The sequence below is a fragment of the Coloeus monedula genome, assembly GCF_965178545.1.
Source record: "Coloeus monedula genome assembly, chromosome: Z".
NCBI classification, from domain to species: domain Eukaryota; kingdom Metazoa; phylum Chordata; class Aves; order Passeriformes; family Corvidae; genus Coloeus; species Coloeus monedula.
The window spans coordinates 13,720,779-13,743,936 of record NC_138822.1 but is presented as its reverse complement, the minus strand read 5'-3'; the positions used below and the strand labels follow the sequence as shown (position 1 = coordinate 13,743,936).

General features: G+C 37.9%; 1 protein-coding gene across 3 annotated transcripts in view; it reads left to right on the top strand.

Annotated features, from left to right (window-relative positions):
- Positions 1-22,605, top strand: part of TNFAIP8 (TNF alpha induced protein 8) — a 58,671-nt gene extending 36,066 nt beyond the window's left edge. Inside the window, exons 1-2 of one of the 3 annotated variants that reach the window (XM_082302092.1) lie at positions 2,484-2,596; positions 20,752-22,605. In XM_082302092.1, the coding sequence (XP_082158218.1) occupies positions 2,566-2,596; positions 20,752-21,317 (597 nt within the window). In that variant the 5' untranslated portion in view covers positions 2,484-2,565 and the 3' untranslated portion in view covers positions 21,318-22,605. Of the gene's footprint in view, positions 1-2,483; positions 2,597-6,411; positions 6,467-20,751 lie in introns of those variants that run through there. The other 2 variants (XM_082302094.1, XM_082302093.1) reach the window with 2 other exon arrangements.
- Positions 22,606-23,158: the final 553 nt, after the last annotated feature.

Genomic DNA, 23,158 nt, shown 5'->3' with positions numbered 1-23,158 from the left:
ACTGGATGCTTTGACAAATGTCACTTCTCTACAAATGTAGTGTCATCCATTACCTGGGCTCCAGTGTTTTGCACGGACCCTGCTTAATTTTTGCCTGCCTCATTCCATTACTTTTGCTGTCTTTCTAAGTAAAATAATTAAAGTTGATTGGGTGCAGACTTGGGAAAAGGTGATAATGTCCTCATTATTGTATGCCAGTACAAGTCCCTGCTTAACCTGAGATCAGAAAATTACATACTTAACCAGTCTTTAGCCAGGTTGGAGTCTTTTCAGCCAGTGCATGTATTTTTAGGAAGCCTAACAACCAAAATGAAACAAAAAAGAATTTCTCAAGTCTAAATTAAGACCCTGTATGCAGGAGTAACAGGACTGAGTGAGATGTGATTTTGATTCTGTAGGGAAGAAACAAAACAAAACCACTGTATTTTTGTTATCTATCCAGTGAGGTATAAGTTTATGAGAGATTTGAGAAATCCTAATTTGTGGAACTTGCTGACATTTAATCACAAGTCTTATTATCTCTCTGTGTCTGTCTGTCATCTAAAATAACAAAAGGCATCCATCTAGTATGTAAATCTGATCATGCAGGGATCTTGATGCTGGCTTATATTCCTATCTCTCTACAACACTTCCTTTGATTAAAGGACCCCAGAGGCTATTGCAGTTCTGCTGGACTAACCTTATGTTTCTTCCTGTTCCTTGTCTATTCTGTGTGAAGTCTTCTGAGTGGTTTTAATCTCCTAAATGGTAATTACCCCAAACTAGTACTTTTTTTTTTTCCTTAACCTTGGAAATGTGCCTTCTTTAGCTACTCTGGTGTTGCAATTAGGATAATACTCAATTTCATTCTCTGTGCTTTGAAGGATGGAGCTTTGTACACCACAGGAGATGATAAGGCCTGTAGAAGACAGCTAGCTTCTTGAGGGATATCTTTATGGGCCCATGGAATTACATGTATTGCAAAAGAAGAAATTGGCAGTGTCACCAAAAGCCTTTAAATAAAACAAAATCTGTCTTTCCTAGGTGTGGGAGAAGCACATGGCAAAGGACAGTCCTTATCATAAAATAGCTGAAAATAGGATAAAAGTGCTTACATTCTGAAGTAGTATTTACCCCAGTCCACAGAGCAACTTTGCTGTAGGTGAAGAATTTGTACTGCCCTGCGTACTGTATCTGTTATTTACAAGACCATCCTGCCTACAGCTGGTCTTCCCAGCTTTGTGAGTGTTTAAGCCTTAATGAGTACAAGTGAATGTTACAATCTGAACAGTTTATTTATTTTTTTTTTCCTCTGTGCCCCACTGCAGAGCAGCTAACAGCTTTGGCTGTTTTCTGACTTCACTGTGAAATACACTTACTTCTACTTGACTGCAGTAAGACATTTGCTAACTGTTAATAGCTGTTAATAGCTTTACCTCCGGGAGACCCTGACAGCCCTTCAGGCCCACACATTTAACCTTGTGACAGAGAGGTAGGTGGGAATTTGATTTCATGTTGGAGCTGGCAGTGCCATCAGGCCTTCACTTGAGAGACCACACCTTTTCTTTTGTCAGAGCAGTTATCATCGAGGTTTTGTGCTGTTCACTGTGCTAAAAATTTATTAAACGAGTAAGTAGGGAAAGATGGTTCCTTAGGACAGTGGTTTTACTGGAGGCTGTGCGAACTGAGAATAGGCTTCCAAGTAATTACCCCGATTTTGCACTGGAGGCATTGCAAACTGGGAAGTGGCTGCAGAAAACCCCTGTTCTATTGCTGTAAAACTGTATCACGTAGTAGTTAAAAATACTGATCTTTTCTGAGATGTGTGTGGGGTAACTGTGGCACAAGAAATCAATAGTTTTTCCTACAAGGTAAGGTGAATTGCTAGTCTCAGGTAGATGGCACCATCCCCTGAGCATGAGTGAAAGGAAATCAGGATTAAACTACCTGAAAGCAAGCTGCTACTTCTCATCTTTAGGCATGTATTTAGTCATCCAGTATTAGTCAGTATAACTACAGAGGCTACAGAAGTAATTCCAGATAGCAAACAGCATTGACATGTACCGTTTAGGCTTAAAAATAAAATGATTTAAAATAGATTTTCCTGCAAGTTAAGAGAGTCCCAGTGTGATTGTCAGCCACCGCAGTCAGACGCTGCTCTGCACTCAGGGCTTTTTTTGCCTCTCCTGGTTGCTTTCTCATACCACGTTGGCAAGCTGCAACAAGTGAAAACTCCACCCTTCTACAGGCTGGGGAGAATAAGATTCATAAACGGCAACAGCTGGCGAGTAAAATCGGGGTTCCTCTGAAGGTGGTGGTTTTCCAGACAGCCGCTGTGTGCAGCTGAGAAAGGGGCGGGATCCTTTTCAAGTACGTTAGTTGTGATTTGCTGAATTCGTAGACTTTTCCCCTCAAAACCCCAACCCTCTCTCGCTCTCGCTTTTTTTTTTTTTTTTTTTTTTTTTTTTTTTTTTTTTTTTTTTTTGAGAGAGAGAGAGAGAAAGGGAGAGGGAGAGAAGTTGACTTGCGGCTGCATCTCAGTGCGCAGTCAGCGTTAATCTGGTCCTCAGAGCCTGGCCTGACACCATGAGTTCGGAAGCCGATGATCCCAAGGAAGGTACGGTTTTTAACTCTTTTCGCAGGAGAGTAAATGTGCACGCTGCCTATCTGAGCATGGAGGAGAGTTTCTGCTCTCTTCAGCTTTCGGGTATTCACAGGGGAGGGAAAAAGGCCTTTGCACAACTATTTGAAGTCCTGCCGAGTTTGCAGGATATGAAGTGACCGAAGTGTTGGCACCCCGGGATATCTGTCTGGACAGTGGTAATTTACCCGCTCGTGGGCTACTGATAAGTGGAATAAAGTGTGTTTCAAAACACTGGTAGTCAAATGTCGAAAGAGGAAGATTTCTTTCATTTGGAAGCACCGTATTTTTCAGCAAAAGAGGAAGTTGCATGGGGGAGAAGTGAAAGGTCGTTATTCTGGGAATAAGGTTGATGCCATTTACTTCCCTGCGAATGAGTGTGCGTGTGTGCGCGTGTGTGTGTGTTAAAAGAGAGGAGTGTGCCAAAACTACACCGTGCTGCTGCTGCTTCTGGAGTGGAACGTGTGGAGGGGCTGGAAGTGCTCCAACAAAAATGCAATTATTCCCTAGTGTTGATCGGGAGGGGGATGTGAAAGGGATTCGGACAGTGGGGAGCAAGCGGGGGAGGAGGAGGGCAATTTCCTGAAAGTGCCTATGTACAAAAGAGCATTTATACAGATGGGGGAACGGAGCAGTGGTGGGGTTGTACGCTGGATTTCTTAGAATAGAATTGATGTTTCATAGTTACACATAGTCCTTAGGGAGACTCAAACATATAGAAATCCAGTATGGCTGAGAAAAACAACTTTGAAAACCCCAATAGAAAGCAAGCAGTAAGGCAACCTAAGCATTTTGTATTTGGTGAAAACAAAAACTTTTTGGAATGTTTCAGATGGTTTTCCCCTCACAGTCTGTACAGCTTCCTTCACTTGAAGTATAACATCACCAGGGACATCTGTCTGTTTACTTGCTTAAGAGTATTTTGTTAATTTGCAAAAAAGTCTGCTTGCACTGAATCAAACTTAATGCTAATAATGCTGGTAGAACCTGGGAAGTAATGAAGCCTGATAACCTCTGTTTTGATAAGAATAATCCTCTTGTTTGTCTTCTTGTCAAATGAACAGCTGAACCAAAAGGCAGCTCTTGGTTTGTTATTTTTTTTTCCTCAAGAAGGTTCTGTAGTACAGATTTGTTGAAAAGCAGAACTGTAAAAATGATTTCTCTTTAGAAACTTTGAAAAAGAGAATATGTGAACATTCTCCCTTAGTTTTACAGCAGGAGAGATCTGCTTGCATGCTATAGCAGGAAAGATCCTCTGGTTTCATACAGGAAGCTCCAGACAGTTTTACTAAACTGACTATATCTGAAATGTAGATTTTATTGTTTGAAGAAATGTCTTGCCTTCTTAGATGACTCTGGTTCTTAAATTCCCCTTTAAATAGCTTTGCTTTTCTGTGCATTTCTTCATAAACAATTTGAGATGCCAGGATTTTCATGCTGAAAAAAAGCATTTGAAGCAGGTGTCTGAGACAGAAAAGAAAGGGTAGCTCTTTGATTAGTTATTTTTAGCTTGGGGAATATTTGGGTTTTGCTGTCCTTTGTTCTTAATGTGTTAGAATGGAAAACGAAACAGTAACCATTGTGTGAAGATGAGGTACAGATGTCACTGAGAAGGTTTTTCAGTCACTCTGTAAATGTATTCCTGCTAATATATTTACATCTTTAAAAGAATAATTTAGAAAACGCATGAGAAAAGGGGCGCTCAGTGTGTATGTGAATAAAAACTGGGATTAACAGGTAAAAATGTAGAATTGCAGCTGTTATGTTACTTTGCCTAGTCTGATTGAACATTTATGGAAGCATAAAATACTCAAAAATACAGTCAAATACTTGTGTATTTGTAATGATCCACTGTATGTAGTGTAAAATAGTCAGAGTCTTTTGACTAACAAGCTCTGTTTCATGAAGAAACTATATTTTTGGATAAAGAAAATTGATGCTTCACAAATTCAAACTGAATGTGTAGCTCAGTCTTTTGACACTGAGGATATATAATTTTTTAAGTGGTTTACCAAAGAGGAGGTGGTTGATTTTCTCTTTAGGTGCAAGACTAAATGTCACTTTAAAAGAAATTCTGATTTACCCACAAATTACATGGTCCACACAGGATATTAGGAGGTAGAGAGGTCTGTGACTGATTATGGAAGGAGTAGAGGGTACACTTGGACAGTTATAAAATAGTTATTTTAACACATTCTGTACATCTGAAGGCCAAAGCTAGTGATGAAAGGTATAGTGGCTAATCTGCTACAAGCTAAAAAGTGAAAGGAGAAAGCTACATGAAAAATGTTGGTTTAATGATGTTTGTAAGCATAGGCAGACTTACATGTTTTCCTTAACGCAGACACACTCAAGTGGCCAGGAGCTAGTGAAGAGGTCTGAGGAGCTCCGAAGTTCAGTTGAAGCTTCCAGGCGTGACTCCCAGACCACGTGTTGGAAGCTCAGCCTCAGTGAAAAGGAGAGTTGAGGGTGCAGTAGTAACACTGAACATTGTGTATGTTCTGCTGATGATCTAACGCTGAAGTGAGAAGTACTTCACTTTCAGCTACTTTATACAAGGGGATTGCAGTAGTTGAAGAACATTGGGATGTCTATAGAAGTAGATTTAGTGTGGATTATTTTTAAAAATCTACATTACAAGATCCAAGATCGCTGGCTTTTACTGCAAAAATGAACTATACCCATTGTTACAATGAAACCCAAAATCGAGGTCAATTTTGAATGGCAAACTCCTAAAGATTTTCTTTTGGTAATTAATCAAATAAAGGTAGAGCATTTGACCTCAAGTGAAACCTGATTTTTTTAACAGGAATGGAGAATAAAAAGACATTGCTAGAAGACAGGCATTACCCCACTATATATTATACTAATTGCTAGTATAGGGTATGCAGCAGTATATGTGGGATTTTCAGCTTCTGCCTTTGATGTCTTCGTGGTCCATATGAGAATGGTAACATGAAACAAGTTTTTTTTCCTCCTGCCATGCTTCTCAGTAACTTCAGAACAATGTCTGTGTTTGTCTGTATCCTACAATGCTGTGGTAAATATGTGCATGTGTCTTATGGCGTCAATCTGTATTGCATTTACAGATTCCAGCAACTGTCATGCTATAAATAACCCTGTCACATTTTCTTGTTTTCATTCCTTTTGCCCCAGATGAAGCAAATTGTGTGTTAAAGTCCATAAGAAGAGTATAGCAATTAACTGCATGGCATAATTTCATTCTGGTGTTGATTGGTGGCATATCACCTACTGTGGAAGGTACCAAGTGGTTTCAGGCTTTGATTTGACTGAATTCCTTTTTGAGATCTGAAGGGAATGTTCTTAATGCTATTGTGTTAAAACTATGTATCATGAGTGCACCTTTTAAAATACATGCCAATACCGATTAAAATGATTGTGATGTGAATGTCCTTCTTTGATAGAAGGGAACTGTAAAGCTCTAGAAAACTTCATCTTCATTCTACAGGTCTTATGCAGTATATTTAAAAAACAACAGGAGAGAAGTCTAATATCTCAAAGGAAAAGTAAAATAGTAACAGATATCAGAGTGAATGTAATATGTAGCCTGTAAAACAATGGATACTGTATTGCAAACACAAGTGAGAGCTTGCATTGCACCTTTATCATATTTAGTTTTGAATACCACATTTCAGGAGAGAGAGAGATCACTGCATTCCTGAAAGTGCTTGGAGATTTTTTTTAGACATGATTAGCATTTTTTTAATCCAAATGAGATTACTAAAGAATGAGCTCACCTGTTTTGTTCCTTTTAGAGCTCAGAACAACACAGGGGTTATAAAATCACAGAGCACTCACTGTTTCAAGAAGCTAGTACTCCCTCCTGTAAGTAGTCATGGATTTGCTTTGACATTTTGCAGTCACCTCTCATGCATGAATGTTTTCCAAGCTAGAATTGTGTTCAATTAGGCAACAAATCAACTGCTCTTGTGCTCTTACAGGCTGCTTACTCTGTGTACAACATTGATTGGACCCTGTAATGTATCATCCTGCATCCCACTAACTCCAAAACTAGCATTCGTTAGAACCTTTTTTTATTTTATGATAGTGAATGGGGAAATCCAAACTGTAGAACTAGAGCACAGAATTAGTACTTAACCCCACAGATTTGACTCACTTTCTTCTCTCACCCCAAAGACTAAAAAATGTGGGGTTCCTTTGTTTCACGTGCTCTTGCTTACCCTCCCTTGTAAAAACAATAATCTTCATAAAACATTAAGGCAGTGAAATGGGGGCCTTTTGTTGAGAGTTGTCTGGACAGTTCATTTCAGAAGCAGGAAGAATCACCTGGCCCCAGTATTAGAGATCTTGATTACTCAATTTGAGAACTTTTTTTTTATTTCACAGATAACTTTCTTACTACTGATGAAGAGGATGAAAAGATTGCTATGGTTATACGTAGCATGTACACAGCTTTGTAAATCATAGCAATGCTTTGACAATTTGGCATTTTGTGCAATCCCTTCTGTAGTTAATTAGAATTCAAGATTAATAGGACAGGGTGATGGGGAAAAAAGTATCCCTCTAGTACAGGAAAGAAGGACAAAGGAAAATAAGCTTGTGAGAGGTTAGAAAGAATTATTACTAACCAGGTGCTGTAATACCGTATCACATATGCATGAGGAAAGCGTTGCCAGAGTTACAAATTGCAGGGCAAAAGGAAAACCAAGAAGGTAAAACCATAATGAAAAAGAAACAATGGGAAATTTAGAGGAGTGAGAGTACAGTACACAGGCAGGTTGGAACTGCTAGATTTTTTTTTTTTAAATGTAGTTTGGGGGATAGTTTAATGAATCTAGACACAGAAAATAAAGGGCTGTGAGGACAGGACAACAACTGCTGTGGTTCGTAGCACAGCTGCTGCAGCTCCATGGAGATGTGGGCCCTTGAATCTATCAGTGAGAGTACTGACTTCAGGCTGTTAAGACATAAGCCTCGGTAAGCAGCTCTGCACCTCTCCCCTTCAAAACTGAAAGAATGGTAGTTTTTATGTTCCTGGCCACATCAGGGTCATCTTCGTGATAACCTGTTTGTGAGTGGATCAGATGGCCACTCTGATTGCTTTTCCTACAAGCTCAGAATTTAATTAGTTGAACTGGTGGGTGTTTTTTGTAGAACACATTTGGAAGTCCATATGCAGTAGTTGTTTTCTGCAGGACACTTTGTACCTCATGTATTTATTAATCTGTGCAGCTGGATCAGATGAGGAAGCTAGCTGGTAATTTGAGCACAGGTGACGGGATAAACATGGGCTGTAGCTGATAAATTACTTCAGAGAATCACTGAAACTTAACAGGTTAATAATTTAGCTGTGATTGTTGGGTTGAATGCTAGATTGCTTTGAGAAAATTCCATTAATATAATTATGCTTATGCAATCAAATCTTTTAATCCAAAATGAATTGCAAGGTTCACATGCTTAGTTTCAAATAAGATACAGTCCCTTGAGCTATCTGGTTGATAGAGAGAATCATAGATTAACTGAGGCTCTAGGGAATTTCTGGAGGTCACTGGGCACAACCTTCCACTGGAGGCAGAGCCAGCTTTAAAGCTGGATCCAAATTCAAAGTTAGATGAGGTTGCTCAGGAGTTTTCCAGTCATGCTGATAGTGTCTTAGAGAGTGGTGGTAGCACCACTTCTCTAGCAACCACTTCTCTAGTACTTCAGTGTTTGGCCACACTTGCTATGAAGGTGGTCATTCCTCATGAGACTTCCTCTTGATGCTGCTTGTGTCTCTTGCCCTCTTCTTTTTTGCTGTGCATCCTCAAAAAGAGCCTGGCTCTGTCTGCTCTGTAACTATCTGGTAACAAGTTGCCTATGTTGGTAAGGGCCACTGTTACTTTGATCAAGCCTGGCACTCTCAACCCATCTTCGGTTATCAGGCGCTCCACGTCCCTAACCATGCTGGTGACGGTCTGCAGGACCTGCTTCAGTTTGTCAGCTTCTGTTTTGGGGAGATATTGAGGAGCCCAATACTGTTCACAGTATGGCTCTACCAGTATTTTTTCATCTTCCAGATTTGTTTGTTGTACTGGAGACTTAGTTTCCCAGTCTTCCTTTCATTTATGTTGATGATAGCATTTGCTGTACTATAGTACTTACACCTGTGGGTTGTTTTCTTTGGGGACTTTGCAAACTATGGACTACCACAAATGAGACAGAGGTTAGAGACCAGGAGCAAAAGCCAGCAAATCTCTGCAGAATCAAAAGAGGTATCTGGCTGAGGGAGGGGCCTTGCACAAACATCTGGTAAAGCTGTATTCTTTACCAGTACTATTTCCAAGTGTACTAACAGGTTAAATGAATTGCTTCTAAGAATAATGAGTGTTTTGTAATACATTAGCCAGGACTAGCTTAAGGAAAATGTAATGCTGAAACACTAATTGTAATTTGCAATTTTCATTCAAAAACATGCATAATTTTTTTTTTATCGATTTATCATTTGGTCAAATCTTCCACTAAATATTACAGTTTTGGAAGGGTTCTTAAATGCTGCTTTTTGAGAGGCGAAATGCATCCCCTCTCCACTCAGTCATTTAGTGTCACTCTAATAATAAATGAAGGAAATGAAAACTATATTGCAGGTTTCATTGCAAACTTTGGGACTGATTTTTTGCTACAATTAGATTACAAAGTGTGGTAAGACGAAAGCATTTCATAAAGAGGTATGAAAGATTTTTATGCTATTTCGTGAAACAACTACTGGTTTTCATTTTTCCATACTCAACAGAAGTAGTAGGTTAAAATCTATTTCATAATGGCTTTAAAGCAAAAATTACTTTTTTTCATATTTAAAGATTATTTTTTCATGTTTGCATATTAGTTAGGAATTCACAGATCCGGTAATATCCAGCAGTAGAACTGTTGTTAGTAGCAATTGCTGTTTATGAGTTTGTAAGAAATGAGTGCTTAAACTGACTGTTTCAGTTATATTAATGAGTTGCACTAATCTGAACAACAGCCTTATACATACTGACAATAAGGTGTTTTTTTGTGGTCGGAAATCTGAAAGTTACAGATGTTCATGTTTTCTTGGTTTGCGTAATTGTATCTGATGAGCTGCTTGTGTTTTTTAATGCTAGGTGTACACTTCCTGTTTTGTGGACGCATTCTGTCCTGACTACAGAACAGGATACACAGTGGGATTAGCAATAAAATGCAATTGCCAAAAACTTGGTTGTTTTAACCATCATGTCAGCAAAAGCATGAGCGTTAACCCTGTTGTCATTTGGGGGCACTCTTACTTTGAGGGAGAAGGGGAGAAACTGAGAGACCTGTTCTTTGAGGTATTCATTGTACGTTCATGACTGCAGGATGTTTTCTCACAAATTTTGTTTTTATTACTAAGATTCCCTGACAGTGGGAAGTAGAGAGCTCATGTCTCTCGGTGTCATGTTGGACTCAGTCTGGAGAACTTGGGATTCAAAATCTTCCCTACAGAACTGTTTCAGCAGAAGCAATATAGAGGATTGGATACACACTGTATGAACTAATTTAATTTTCCCTACCTTTTGCAGAATTTAGTATCAGTGTTTTAACTATGCAGATTAATGGTGAAAGATCAGATATTCTGTTTTGCATAGCAATAAGGAAAACCTACCTTTCAGTCAGTTTGACATATAATATACAAATGTCAGAGTGTCTGCAGAGAATCCTGTTCCTGCTGGCAGTTTGTAGTAATGAGAATAAATTGCAGTAAAGTGGGAATAAGCACCTTGTTTATTTGAGAGCATTTATCTTTGAAAAGTTTGAAACCTGAAATTCCGGGGACATTTTCTGCGATGATTTTATGTATCTATAAAGGCCAGTAATTGCAAGTTTTTCTAAGGCATTTATAGCTGCCCTGGGATTTCAGTGGATCTCTAAGAATGTGATTACCCTCAAGTCTCTATCCCAAAATGTTTACATTCATACAGGAATTAATAAAGCACAGACTTAGTGCATGCACAGACAAGCATCCCCTTAATTAACTTCAAAGAGGTGTGGAGGAAACTTTGAAAAATGCAGAAACTCCATTGTTTTAAAACCTGAGGCTTTCATGAGCAATGGTTTTTGCTTTTACTATGTCACCTCACAAAACTATTCTACAAAGATTTTATTTATAGAAAGAATAAAATTTTGGTTTAATATTAACAGAAGTAAGCAGATGACATCGGTGAATACTTCAACTACTGATTCCAAGGGCTATTTATTACCAGTTGCAAATAAGAAAATGAATGGATGTTTCTGTTCACTTAAAAACATTTGTTTTAAAACATTCACTGAGAAATAGTGATGTAGACTTTATTTTAGGAACTTGAAACAGTGAATCATTAATTTGAGTATCTGTGAACAGAAGTGGTGGATACTTCAGGAAGGGGTAGGAATAACATTTGACTGGTGCTAAGATGTCCTCATCAAGCTCACAGCCTTGTCCTCAATTCTGGAAATTAGAGATTTAAATTCTGTGATGCAAGACATTGCATCCTGGATGTATGATTACACTCACCTTTCTTTGCAACAAGCAGTTGGTATCAAAATCAGTTGAAAGAGATGTAACTTGCAGTTAAATGTTGATCCTTTTGTTGTGGCTTGTTACCTAATGCCATGCAGTTGGGGAGAACAGCAGTATGATGAGGAAAAGAGCAACTGTTGACATTTTTATTTCAGTGGCATATATGTATTTGAAATTTAGATTGATGGTGTTTCTATTCACCACTTGAGGGCTTTCCTTCTCCAGGGTCAAATTTGTGTTCCCTCCTTCTTACTATGGGCAATAATCTGGGAAATCTCAAGGTCCAACAACCTTTCCTGCTGCTGTATGTCCCTTCATAGTTGATCAGTGCTGTCCATTGCTCAGTTGAAAATGTCATTTGATGCCAGTGCAAAGCAAAGAAGCTAAATGGTCAAATTCTGCAGCAGTCAACAGCTGTAAAAAACAGTGCAGTCAAGTCTCATATGCTTTGGCCCAAGAAGTGAATTACAAAGTAGATGCAGGTTTTACAAATCACAGATTTGAGGCTGAAAGGGACCTCTGGAGGCTGTCGAATTTTAAGTCAGTAAATATACTTGCGACCTTTAAAAATAAATAGGATTACTACTGCTTTGCTAGATAACGAAGTTCTGTGTCTAAATAATACCGCTTGCTGATGTAAAAGATAATGACAGTGTCAGACACAATGTTTAATCAGAAGATTCAGTTTTACAGAAGATTAAGTTGCTAACAGTATTGAAGACCTAATTTTTCTCTTACGTTTTATATTCCATTAGAACTTAATGACTTTAGTGAAAGCAAAACCAAACTCTTAAAATATGTAGGGAGCTGGACTGGTGTTTTGACAGTCTTGATCGATGTTTGAGAATTTTGGTGTTGTTAAGTCAAATATTTTAAAGGCGGGTTTGGGTGGCACTAGTGGAAATGAAGAGGAATCAAAGCAAAGCCTTTGAAAGATAAACTGTGTGCTTGGGTCTTGGAGAGCCTGTTCTGAGCTGACAGCGAGGGAGTAGAGAAATGTAGAAAAGATTCAACCACTGGTTTCACAACTGGATGTTTGGATAAAGGTCATGGTAGTTGTAGTATGGATACAGAAACAGGCTGTAGCTGCTAAATATTGGGAAAAGAACTTAAAACCCAGGGGTTAGTTTATTTTGCTCCTTGTGGGAGAGTAAAGTACACATGGTAGGTGTGCAGAGAAAATTACCATTTCAGCCACCAAATGTAGTCTTTCAAAATCATGGATACCATGAGTGGCTGGTATGGAAGGGTGGACAAAGCACATATTCTCTGTAGAGCCACACATTGAATACCATGAAATTTATCCTTTGTGCTACAAGACAGGAAAAAGGGTAGTGAAAAGTAAAAAACTGAAAAAGAGATGAAGGGTGTCATTAGTGTCTTAGGCCTAAAGAACAGCCAATATCTGATAAGTAAAACTCTTAGATGGCATATTTTCTTGTGTTTTATAATCTACATTTCAGTGATGATATTGGAAATGAATATATCAACCAGACACCTGAGAACTGAAAGCCCTGTGAATCACTACTAGATTTTATGTGGCTGACCTGTAGGTATGACAGTCTTCAGTGCCTTGGAAGTTAGTTTTGTATATATACACATGTATATTTTTTAAAAAATATGTATTTACACACACACACATAAAGTGAATAGTAGCAATCCAGTGTACTTTAAACATAAGAGACAGATACCAAGGGACTCCCATCCTCTCTGTAAGAAGCAGTGTAGCTACAGACTGAGAGGGAGAAGAACAGAGAACCAGAACCAGAAATACAGGAAAAACATTATTAACTAGTTTCAAAGACATTGTAAGATCCCTCACAAACTTCTGCGTTCATTTGAACTCTCTGAAGCCTCTTTGACTTTCTTTACATGTCATTCAAATACATGCTCTTTGCATATTGACAGCCAGGTTGTGACATTTCCTTGTGTTTGAGTTCCCTGTCCCTCTTATGCCAGATTGTCGTCTCGTCTGGACCTTTCAGTTCATTGTATTTTTGCAACACGTATCTTAATCTTAAATTCTACCCCTGCCCCTGTGTCAAATTTAAGTTTCTCCAATGGATTCCAAGTTCTCCGGGGCTGCTGGCCTCAGAGGTTGTCCTTCTGTGTTCAAGCCAGGAACTCTTTTTTTATATGTATATAGGTCCTGTGCCTACAGCTAAGTGTTTTGGGGGATTTTTTTTGTGAGAAAGCATTCTTTTTGCCAGAATGGTTGTAAGAGCAATTAGGTACCACTTATTTAAACTTCAGGTTTTGGGTCCCACTTGGCTTAGGGAGCTTTGCACTGTTGCCTTGCTGCAGGTTGGTATTTGTTTCTAAGGCTGGAGAAAATATAGAGTACTTGCATTGCATTTGATTGATTGGAAGGAAGGACGTAAGACACGCTTTATTTCCTGTGAAAAGATTTGTCAGTATTAGTGTTCACTGTGCATGGACACCTGGTAGATAGAGATGAACCTGATACAGCCCTGAAAAGCCAACAGCTGAAATATACAGGCTGCGTATTTAACAGCACTGCACCAGTTGTTACATTCCAGCAAGGATAACAAATGGTGGCAGAGGACTGAAATACCAAATTAAGTTCATGGCACTGCTCTGTGTGACTGTCATTTTCTCGGTTTAATGTTCAACGTATTCTGAAGTATTCTGAGAGCTGTCATCAGAAGTTAATCTGATTTTTTTTTTCCATCTCTTTAAAGCTACACTGTTAATTAAAATACATGCAGAGGTTTTGGGAAAAATGGCTTTTAGAAGGCTTTTTAAAATTTCTAAATCAGCTACAGTATATGTATCATGTGATGCACAGGCTGGCTGTGGGAAGCACAAGCATGTAAAACCAGAATAACTTGTTGGCACTGGCTGCTCCCATGGGACTGCAAAACTCTGCAACATTCTTATTGGAAATAGCATCATTCCTTGCCACTCTACCCAGCCTTAACCTTCAGGTACATTTTCTGGCAATTCCTGTCACCTCTTGATCAAAAAAATATTTTGTTTTCTGGGTTTTTTAATGGCTTGGTTTTGCTTTTGCAGCTAGAATCTTTTGCTGATGATAAAATTTTGGACGTGTTAATAGACTAATGTTAGAATTAAATAGCAAAATCCAGAAGCATATGACAATATCACATGCGTTTTGCAAACATATGGGCAATGACATATTCAGCATTTTATTGAGTGAAAAGAAGCTGTTCTAAATGGTGTGTGCTGGCTTTTCTTTTATTTTTCTCATGTTTCTGCAGCTGAATATATGCTCACTTTCAGTATGAGTATGCAGGTCAGATATACTCTGTATTTTCAAAAATGCTTCATTACCCACATTTTTTTCTGAAATTGCTTGATTAACTGTTGCTTCAGAGTGACTCACAGCCTTATAGCTGATTTCCAAATCTAGTAAGACTGCTCATGCAATATTTGCCATGCATTAGGCTTGGCTTCAGATGGGGTGTTTTTTGTTTTAAAGGTCTCCCAGTGTGAGTGCTAGAACTAGTGCACATTGCTTGAATAATTAATATTCTCATTAATACGCTCAGTTGATAACAATTATGGCAAGTGAGAATTTAGTACAATTTACTTTACCTGTTAGGAGAACTGTAGGCCAATGTTTCTTATGAAAGAATGCTTTGTATGCACTGAAAATTCTAGTTTAAACTGTTTTCTAGTTAAAATTGGTATTCATATATAAATCCCTCTTTTTAAACACAAGGTGCCAAGTAAAATATTTGATCTTCCAATAAGGACCTTGTGTACATCAATTAAAAAAGTAGAGGTATATGTGAAAGAAGCAAGTACTGTACAGGCCCCTTGTTTGAGGGTGTTTTTCTCATTCCTCCTTCTGCACTTAGCCATTTGCTCTCTGGGTTTTCCACTGCCTGATGGTGCTTGCCCAACCTATCTGCCCTGCTGACATCCTTCTGTCAATAACCTCTGTGGCTGTCCTGGTCACTTCCCACTCCGGCCCTCGGCCAGCTGTGAAGTTGCAGTCAGAGTGTCTGAGGTTGAAGAGTGAAAACTCTGAGTGCTTCTGGTCTTGCATGTCTGATACAAGCCTCAGTTTTCATCAGCTTTTGAAAAGCCAACAAGTGAACAAATGCTTGTGAATGCAGAGACTGGCCTGTATACTGAAGTGGCCTTTTGAGAGCTGCTGTATTTTTGGAAGGAATTCTGAAAGAATTTCTGGAAGGATTGTAAGGATTTTAACATACCTTTCACCCAGGAAACTTTGAAGCACTTAGATAAGAATCAAAACACTGACTCTTCTGTTAAAAAAGAAAAGAGAAAACAGCATTAAAAAACCTTTTTGAAACTGTGACTCACTCAGTCAAATGGTTATTAAGAAGAAGCTATATATATCATGTGGCAGCTAGAAAAATCAATTTACCTTATTCATATCTGAAGAATTCATAATCTGTATCCTACTACTCAAGTTTTTAAATTATATTGTCATGTAATAAGTATATTGTGAAAATTGTTACAGCCCTGGTAATAGGTTTAGAATACTTCTGTCTATTTTGTACTTCAGGACTTGTTTGTTCACTGATGCTAGCTCTTGTGGTTTATCTCCATTGAAGCTTCACCTTACTGAAGTCATGTATTTATATATACGAATTCATATATTTATATGCTTCTCTATTTGGTTTTTTTAATGTTTCTGCCCTGTATCATTCCTGAAAATAAGGGTAGATCTGTAAAGACCCAGAAAGCAGAAGGCAAGAAGAGATTAAAAATTCAGTAATTCTCTTATCCCTTCATATCTGGGCAATCTCATGATTTTGGAGGTGCATGACTCATGGTCACATACACTCAGAGAGCATAACACTGTCAATTCCACTTGATTTCAAGTTGCCTCCCTCTGGGGAAATAGTGCTCTTTCACTACAGGAGTCTGACTGAACATGTAATTTGTATGTGCAGGCTTTTAGCTGTAGTTCTCATACACAGTCTATAGAGAGGCAAATACACATCCACACAGGATTCCCAGCAGAAAGTCCATTGCCACATTTCTCAATGCTATGTGATAATCTTTTAGATGCTGCCTGAAGCTCTCAGTCAGTGCTGTCTCTTTCTTCCCAAGCCCATGTCAGTGTTCTTTGTGCCTTACCCAAAAACACTTGTCATTTTTGGGCCTTACTAGTGCAGCATGTGACGTGCAAGTCACTAAAATGAGAACTGGGTCTCAGGCAGCAGCATTTCACAGTCCTATTTTCTCTACTTTCAGAACGTATCAACACAGTGAGTATCAGAAAGCTCAGCTCTCGACTTGACCATGGAATTTAACATGGTTCACTGTAATTTTTTGCTGGGTGCCTTCTTTTCCTGCTCCTTCATTATGACAAGTTTAAAAATACTCAGTGACTCAAGTATTCATTGTCAATGTAAGTGAGATTGCGTACACTCAGCTGCAAGTGATGTTGAATCTACCATAGACTGTTGTCTTGTGGAAAAAAAAAAGCTGGGTTTTTTCCAAATCCTGCCTTTTTTTTTTTTTTTTTAATTAATTTTAAATAGAGTTGAGACATAGGGTATGTGGTAATAGTGTAATAGTCATTTGCCACAGTATGGAGGGAGGTGTGCTAGCTTCCATGTGAGGGAAAAGTCAGCATTGCAGCCATAAATATGAGCCTTCTTGTACTTTCATAGCAGTCTCCTGAGAGTCTATTAACCACAATTGTCACTGAAAGTTTATACTTCCACCACAGTTTAAGGAAAACCTCTGTATGGTAAAATATTTTGGGAAAAACACATCTAGAATTCTACATGTCCAGTATTTATTCATTTTAATGAACACAAAATATCATGTTAAACTAGCATACTGTGTGCTTGGCTTCAAAAATCAAGATGTTTCATAATCACTAAACTCAACAACTTTCACAGGAGGCTGTCTCTAGCACCTTGTTTGGTCATCTAAATCATGAATTAGGAGATTTTGCAGGTGTTTGCATTATTCCTAAGATTGATCTTGTGAATTTCAAAGTAATGGAAGCAGGATTTCCTCTGAGAGCCTTTCCTCTTGGACTACTTTCCTCTGTGGAGGTGTGGCTTTACTGCACATAATCATGCTTATATGTGTAGTTTGTGCAGAAAATGGCATCCCATTGATTTCAAAGGGTTATTTTTTGATTAGAACCTTTTAAAAAGTAAAGTGTAAAACTGCAGAGGAAAGAAATTGGAGCTATAAAGAGCAGTCATGAGGTAAACCAAACTGCAACGTGCTTAAAATTGGTGGGATTACCTGCAGGTCACCAGAGAAATGACACTATTTCAGTTTAGAGTGCAAGGATGTAACCTGTCGATACAAAAGGTGTGGTCAGATATCGAGGTCAGCTACTGCAATCACTTTCAGAAGGTGGCTACATACAGTCATCCCTAAGTAGTTGTATAAAGGTGCATTTTCAGGTGCTCATATCTGAAATTGCAGTCAGAAGTTTGAAAGGGGGTGCCCGGCAGCCTTCACATTGGGAACGCCACCCTCCCCAGCATGACCTGTGAGTCAGGCACCTCTGATACACTGAGCATCTCCACTTGCAGATACCAGGTTAATGTTTTAACCTCTTCTTGACACGTCACTTGTCCTCTCAAGTCACAGGACCTTTCTTCTCCCTCCCTGTCTGTGAATTGTCCCAGTTGTCAGTTGGCAGGAACAGCCCTAGTGTTGCACTGCTTGCTCAGCGCTGCAATTTCCTTTCAGCTCTCTCTTCGAGGAAGTGAAACCATTGTGATGTATTTTTGCATTTTGAGGTGCCAAAGCAAAATGAAGCACTGCAGGCAGGAGAAAAAGGTAGCTGAGAAGAGCTGCTGTTACAGCGAGGAGGAAAACCCCATATTCACTCTGTGATAGCTTCTGACAACGTTTCAAGGCACATGATAAAGTGTGCACTGGATTTACCAGAATAAATAAGCCACAGGCCAGTCTTCACCTTGGGTATTTTGCTTCTCTTTCTGCTGTCAGCAATAAAAACTGCAATTACATTAGATGAACAAGTAAGTAATAGTTTTACTGTTAAGGTAGTATGTGTGTTCACTCTGAAGAAGCTCTATAATCTTACTGCTTAAACTGAGTTTTATTCAAGCTGTGAAATACATTTTAAGTCTGTCATTGGTAAGGAGGAAAAATTCTGATTATAAAATACGAACAGTTAGCAAGTTCCTTTTTTGGATTGGCTGAAATCCTGAAGTATGAAATTTACATATTTAGTAATTAAATTAGAACCCATGTAACAGCATAGGAAAATGAAGCTAACTTCTGGGGTATTTATAGCAAAGTAGATAGAAAGTAAGCCATGCTGGATAGCCCCAAAACTTGGACAGATTTTAGAAAAATACCATTAAGAGTTCAACAGCTTTTGGAATGGAGCAATTCCTGTTTTGGTTAGCAGAGGTACCTACATATTGAGCTGTACTTTGTAAAATGTAAAATTATGTAATGTAAGATTTTTTTGTTGTTGTTCAAAAACTGTATGATATTTAGGAAACTGCCATATTCTCAGTTTCTCGTAACTGAAACTTTGCATGTTATGATGTTAGGACCATTCCTGAGTGTTTGCATGGCTTTCTGGACACAGGTTATGTGGATTTAAAAAGATAGAATTGTTCAGGCTGGAAGTACAGTGGAGCATTCGCTGTGATATTATTTTATAAGAAATAACGCCTACAGCATCCTGAGAAAGAATGCTTAAAAATACAGATATATTGTATCATGTAAGTTTTTCACAACTGCTATTAGTATGAACATCTATATATGTGTAGTGTGTCAGAAGGAAGACGTCATGAGCATTAATAAGAAGACTTTAAGTAAATGAAAGTTATGAAACAACAATTGATATTCCTGATTTGGAAGGTAAAGAAAAAGTTACCATTCATCGGTAGATCATTGTAAAGCACTGGCTGTTGAGTTCTAATATTTGACCACCCTTTGGAAAACTTGGATTAGTTTTACTTTAATAGTAACAGTTGCAGTTTTAAATTTAAAAACACAGTAAGCGAATTAAATATTTTCAGTTCAGAATGACTGCTCAGCATCTTTAATGTCTTCCTGTATCTTTGTGGTTGAGAAGTGTGTCTGTCTTGTGATCTTGCGTGCTTTGCCCAAGATAGTTAACAAGGGATTCTTTGGTTTTTGAGTGTCCTCTTGTAGTAAAGATTTTAGAAAATGTGCTCAGACACTTCACGCTTCAAAACAAAATACTGATATGCACTGAAAGTTTTAAGAAACAAACCTGCTTGAAAGTTTTTGGGATGATAATAAAAGGAACTTGTTATTAAGTTTCTCAAAGATACTCTTGAATTAAAAATACAGATTTGTGTTTCATGTCCTGAAGGACAAGTTTCTTCTGTTTGCTGGAACCCCTGAGGCACTCCACGTCTGAACACACCCAGCTGCCCACATACCAGCAGTTAAGAGGAAACCTTTTCCAAATTCAGGGACTTACTGTCTGACATCTGCAGAGTTGATGTTTTCATTAAAGGAAAAAAAAAAAAAAAAGAAAATATTTCCAATCCCTGTGTTTGCTAAGCAAACATTTCATATGTATAGTAAATGTAAACAGATGTAGCTTTCCTTTGGCCTGTCTGAGACTCCAGGAGAGCTGCAGCACAAAGGCAGCCATTTCCTAGACAATTCTACCTGAAAATACGAACTCACGTGTGTCTTATTGGAGAGAGCCCTGCCAAGGGAGTGTGCTTTAAAAAACTGTTGCTGACAACAGAATGTATGGTAAAATTTCACAAGTCAAGTTTGTGAAGGGCTGTTTGGGGTCTTTTAAGTATCTGAACAAAATTACAAACCACTCAGTGGGTTTATTCATGCAATAGAACATAGTTTTAGAGGTGGAAATCTGTTCTAGGATCTGCTTCACTGGTCACAGAAAGATACTTTTAAAAGGTTATGCTCACAAGTGTTATGACAATCCCTAGAAAGTTAATTTCTTGCTTTTACTCCATTAAGTATAGAACATAGAAATGTTAATGTGTACTTGCTCTTCTGAAAACTAGTGTCTTCAGATTGCACCCAGAGAATCTCAGTGTTGTTTGCTGACCATGGATTTTTGCCTTTCTTTTATATTTCTACAGGGATATCTATAGATATGTATAAAATAGGTATCTAAAAAAAAAAAAATTAATAGATTTGTGGTGTTTGTGTTCACTGATCATGTAAAATGCTAAGCAGGAGAAGGCTTTATAATGGTCACTTCACTGAATTATTATCTTTATTTGAGTAGCAGTCGTTATTTGTTATGGCATTGGGATAATCCTGGTTTCAGATTTCATTATGAATGCGAGAATCCGATTAGATTTGTGACTCACCTAATCAAATAGGGCAGTTTTATTGCCTCAGTTTGAAATTCCATCTACCCATATATAGAGAGATCTTCTAAACCATTTCTGTGCAAGTTCAGTTGGTATTTTCTCAAAAGTAAAACAGTCTGAAAGAATGTAAACCTAAAGAGAAAAAAGTTTTAGGAATTTAAATATGGGGTTTTTTCCTGCAACTGTGTTGCATTATTTTTGTGACATTTAGTAAGATTAACTTACTGAATATATAAATATGGAAATATTCATCAACTTGCTGTCCAGAGACTGTTTGGAAGTACTGACTGTGTGCTTTTTTCTTCCCCTAGTGGCCACAGATGTCTTCAACTCCAAAAGTCTGGCCATTCAGGCCCAGAAGAAGATCCTTGGGAAAATGGTGTCCAAATCAATAGCAACTACTTTGATCGATGATACAAGCAGTGATGTTTTAGATGAGCTTTACAGAGTAACAAAGGAATATACACAAAATAAAAAAGAAGCAGAGAAGATCATCAAAAACCTCATTAAAATAGTCCTCAAATTGGCAATTCTCTACAGGAACAACCAGTTTAATCAGGATGAAATAGCATTGATGGAGAAATTCAAGAAGAAGGTTCATCAGCTGGCTAAGACGGTGGTCAGTTTCCATCAGGTGGATTATACCTTCGACAGGAACTTTTTGTCCAAATTGTTAAACGAATGTAGAGAGCTGCTTCATGAAATCATTCAGCGTCACCTAACTGCGAAGTCACACGGACGCGTCAACAATGTGTTTGATCACTTCTCTGATTGTGAATTTTTGGCTGCCTTGTACAATCCCTTTGGACCTTATAAAACCCATTTGCAGAAACTTTGTGATGGGGTCAACAAAATGCTAGATGAGGGGAACATATAAGTACTTGTATTAGAGGTGCTGCCTATGAGTTATTTGTAGATGGAACACTGTTGATTTATGAAGGAATAAGGGAGCATGCAAAGAGGTTTTTTACATTATGACAAATCTTTCCTAAATATCTTTATTAATTGATTTCTTACTATGCTCTATCTGTTGCTATTCACAGTCCATCTGGAAGAAAAACTGCACATGACCTTTTTTATTGTGCTTTGCCTATGGAAACAGCTTTATAAAGACAATCAAACAGAATGGTTCAAGTAGAGTAAGAGTCTTGCAAGATAGACATACAAACCAAAACAATATGCTGTCAGACAATCTGCATCTTTCATAGATTTACAGAATTAATTCTAAACTATCAGAATCCAGTAATGTTGGTAACAGATTATCATGGTGATGGTACACTCTGTAATTTCTTTCATTTACTTGTAAAATAGACATATTTGATTCATTTATAGTCTTTTATGCTCTCTGCACAGATAACAGCTTCCTAGTGTTGCCATTATGAAGCATTGAGTTTTAAATAAAATCAGTGATGCTGTCACATAGAGTCTTAACAGCAGGCTTGTGCATCTCCAGCTCAGAGGTGAAAACTTCCTGTCTGCAAGGCAGGATCTCTCAAGTAGAGATCCTTACAGACCTGCACAGGTGCTTGCTTCCTTTGATTACATGGGGATTATTTGAGGAATAAGCTACAGGAAAACAGCCGAACTGGGGAAGAGTATTCCCAAGAAACCGCTTGTGGTACAGAATTTTAACTCTGCCTATGATAAGGTAAAACACAGTGACTTCTCTGTGCAATTCCTTAAGATATTTAGAATTCTGCTAGTAGAATCATAGAATCAATCATTTGGGTTGGAAGGGTCACAATTATTTTCAAAAAGATGTGAGTCAGTATATTTGATATACTAGTCTGATATGTATGATGATGTGAATTCACCAAAGTTGATAAATAAATTTCAAGCCAATTTGTTTTGTGTACAATGAAACTAGAAACAGAAATTAGTGTTATCATTGTGTTACATACCATTTAACTAATGGAAAAATGGAATTTTGAATAAATTTTTTCTTCTTTTCATACTTCCTACCTTTTATCCTTCTTTTTCTTCCTCATCTTTTCTCTGCCTTGACATTGGGGATAAAAAATGTGACTTTCTAGACACTGTAATGTACTTAAAAGCATGAAGTTAATACATTTCAAGCAGCCAAAGACTTTTTGTTAGGAAGCATATAAAGAATTTGCTGTTTATTTAATTGCCAGTGTTTTTGCTGTTTGCTGTGTCCTTTTGTTTTAATGAGTAAACCAAAGAATATTTGCACTCCAAACTTATCTTGTCTTTTTTTCCCCTTATCATATTTTTAATTCTAAATTGTGCCAGCAACAAAAGCGTTGCAGCATCTGACATATGATTTCAGCATGACTTGTGATTTTTAAGAGAGAAAATTAAGTTTTATTCATGTTAGGTTGGTCATGAGGCTCTCAATATTTCTAGAAATGTGCCAGAGAAATGTGTTCAAAAGGTGAACTCATTTTATTGAAGCCACTGGTGTTCAGCAGAGAGAGAAGATTGATGTACTACTACTCTGGAAACAACCGGGAACTGATGTAAGGATAGTACACCAAAATTTGCCGGGAAATAAATGATTAGGTTGACATCTGAAGGAACATCATGTAAGATCCCTTCCCATGTTTTATGTAAACAGTAAATACACTGTGTTTCTGTCCATCAGAAGTCATGTTTAGGGATGCAACATCATGGAGAAAGTCACACAAATTTTAAGGAGTTTAGTTTCTGGTGTATTTATTTTATCTTCCCACCTAGAAAGAGAAAGCTGTTTGTTTT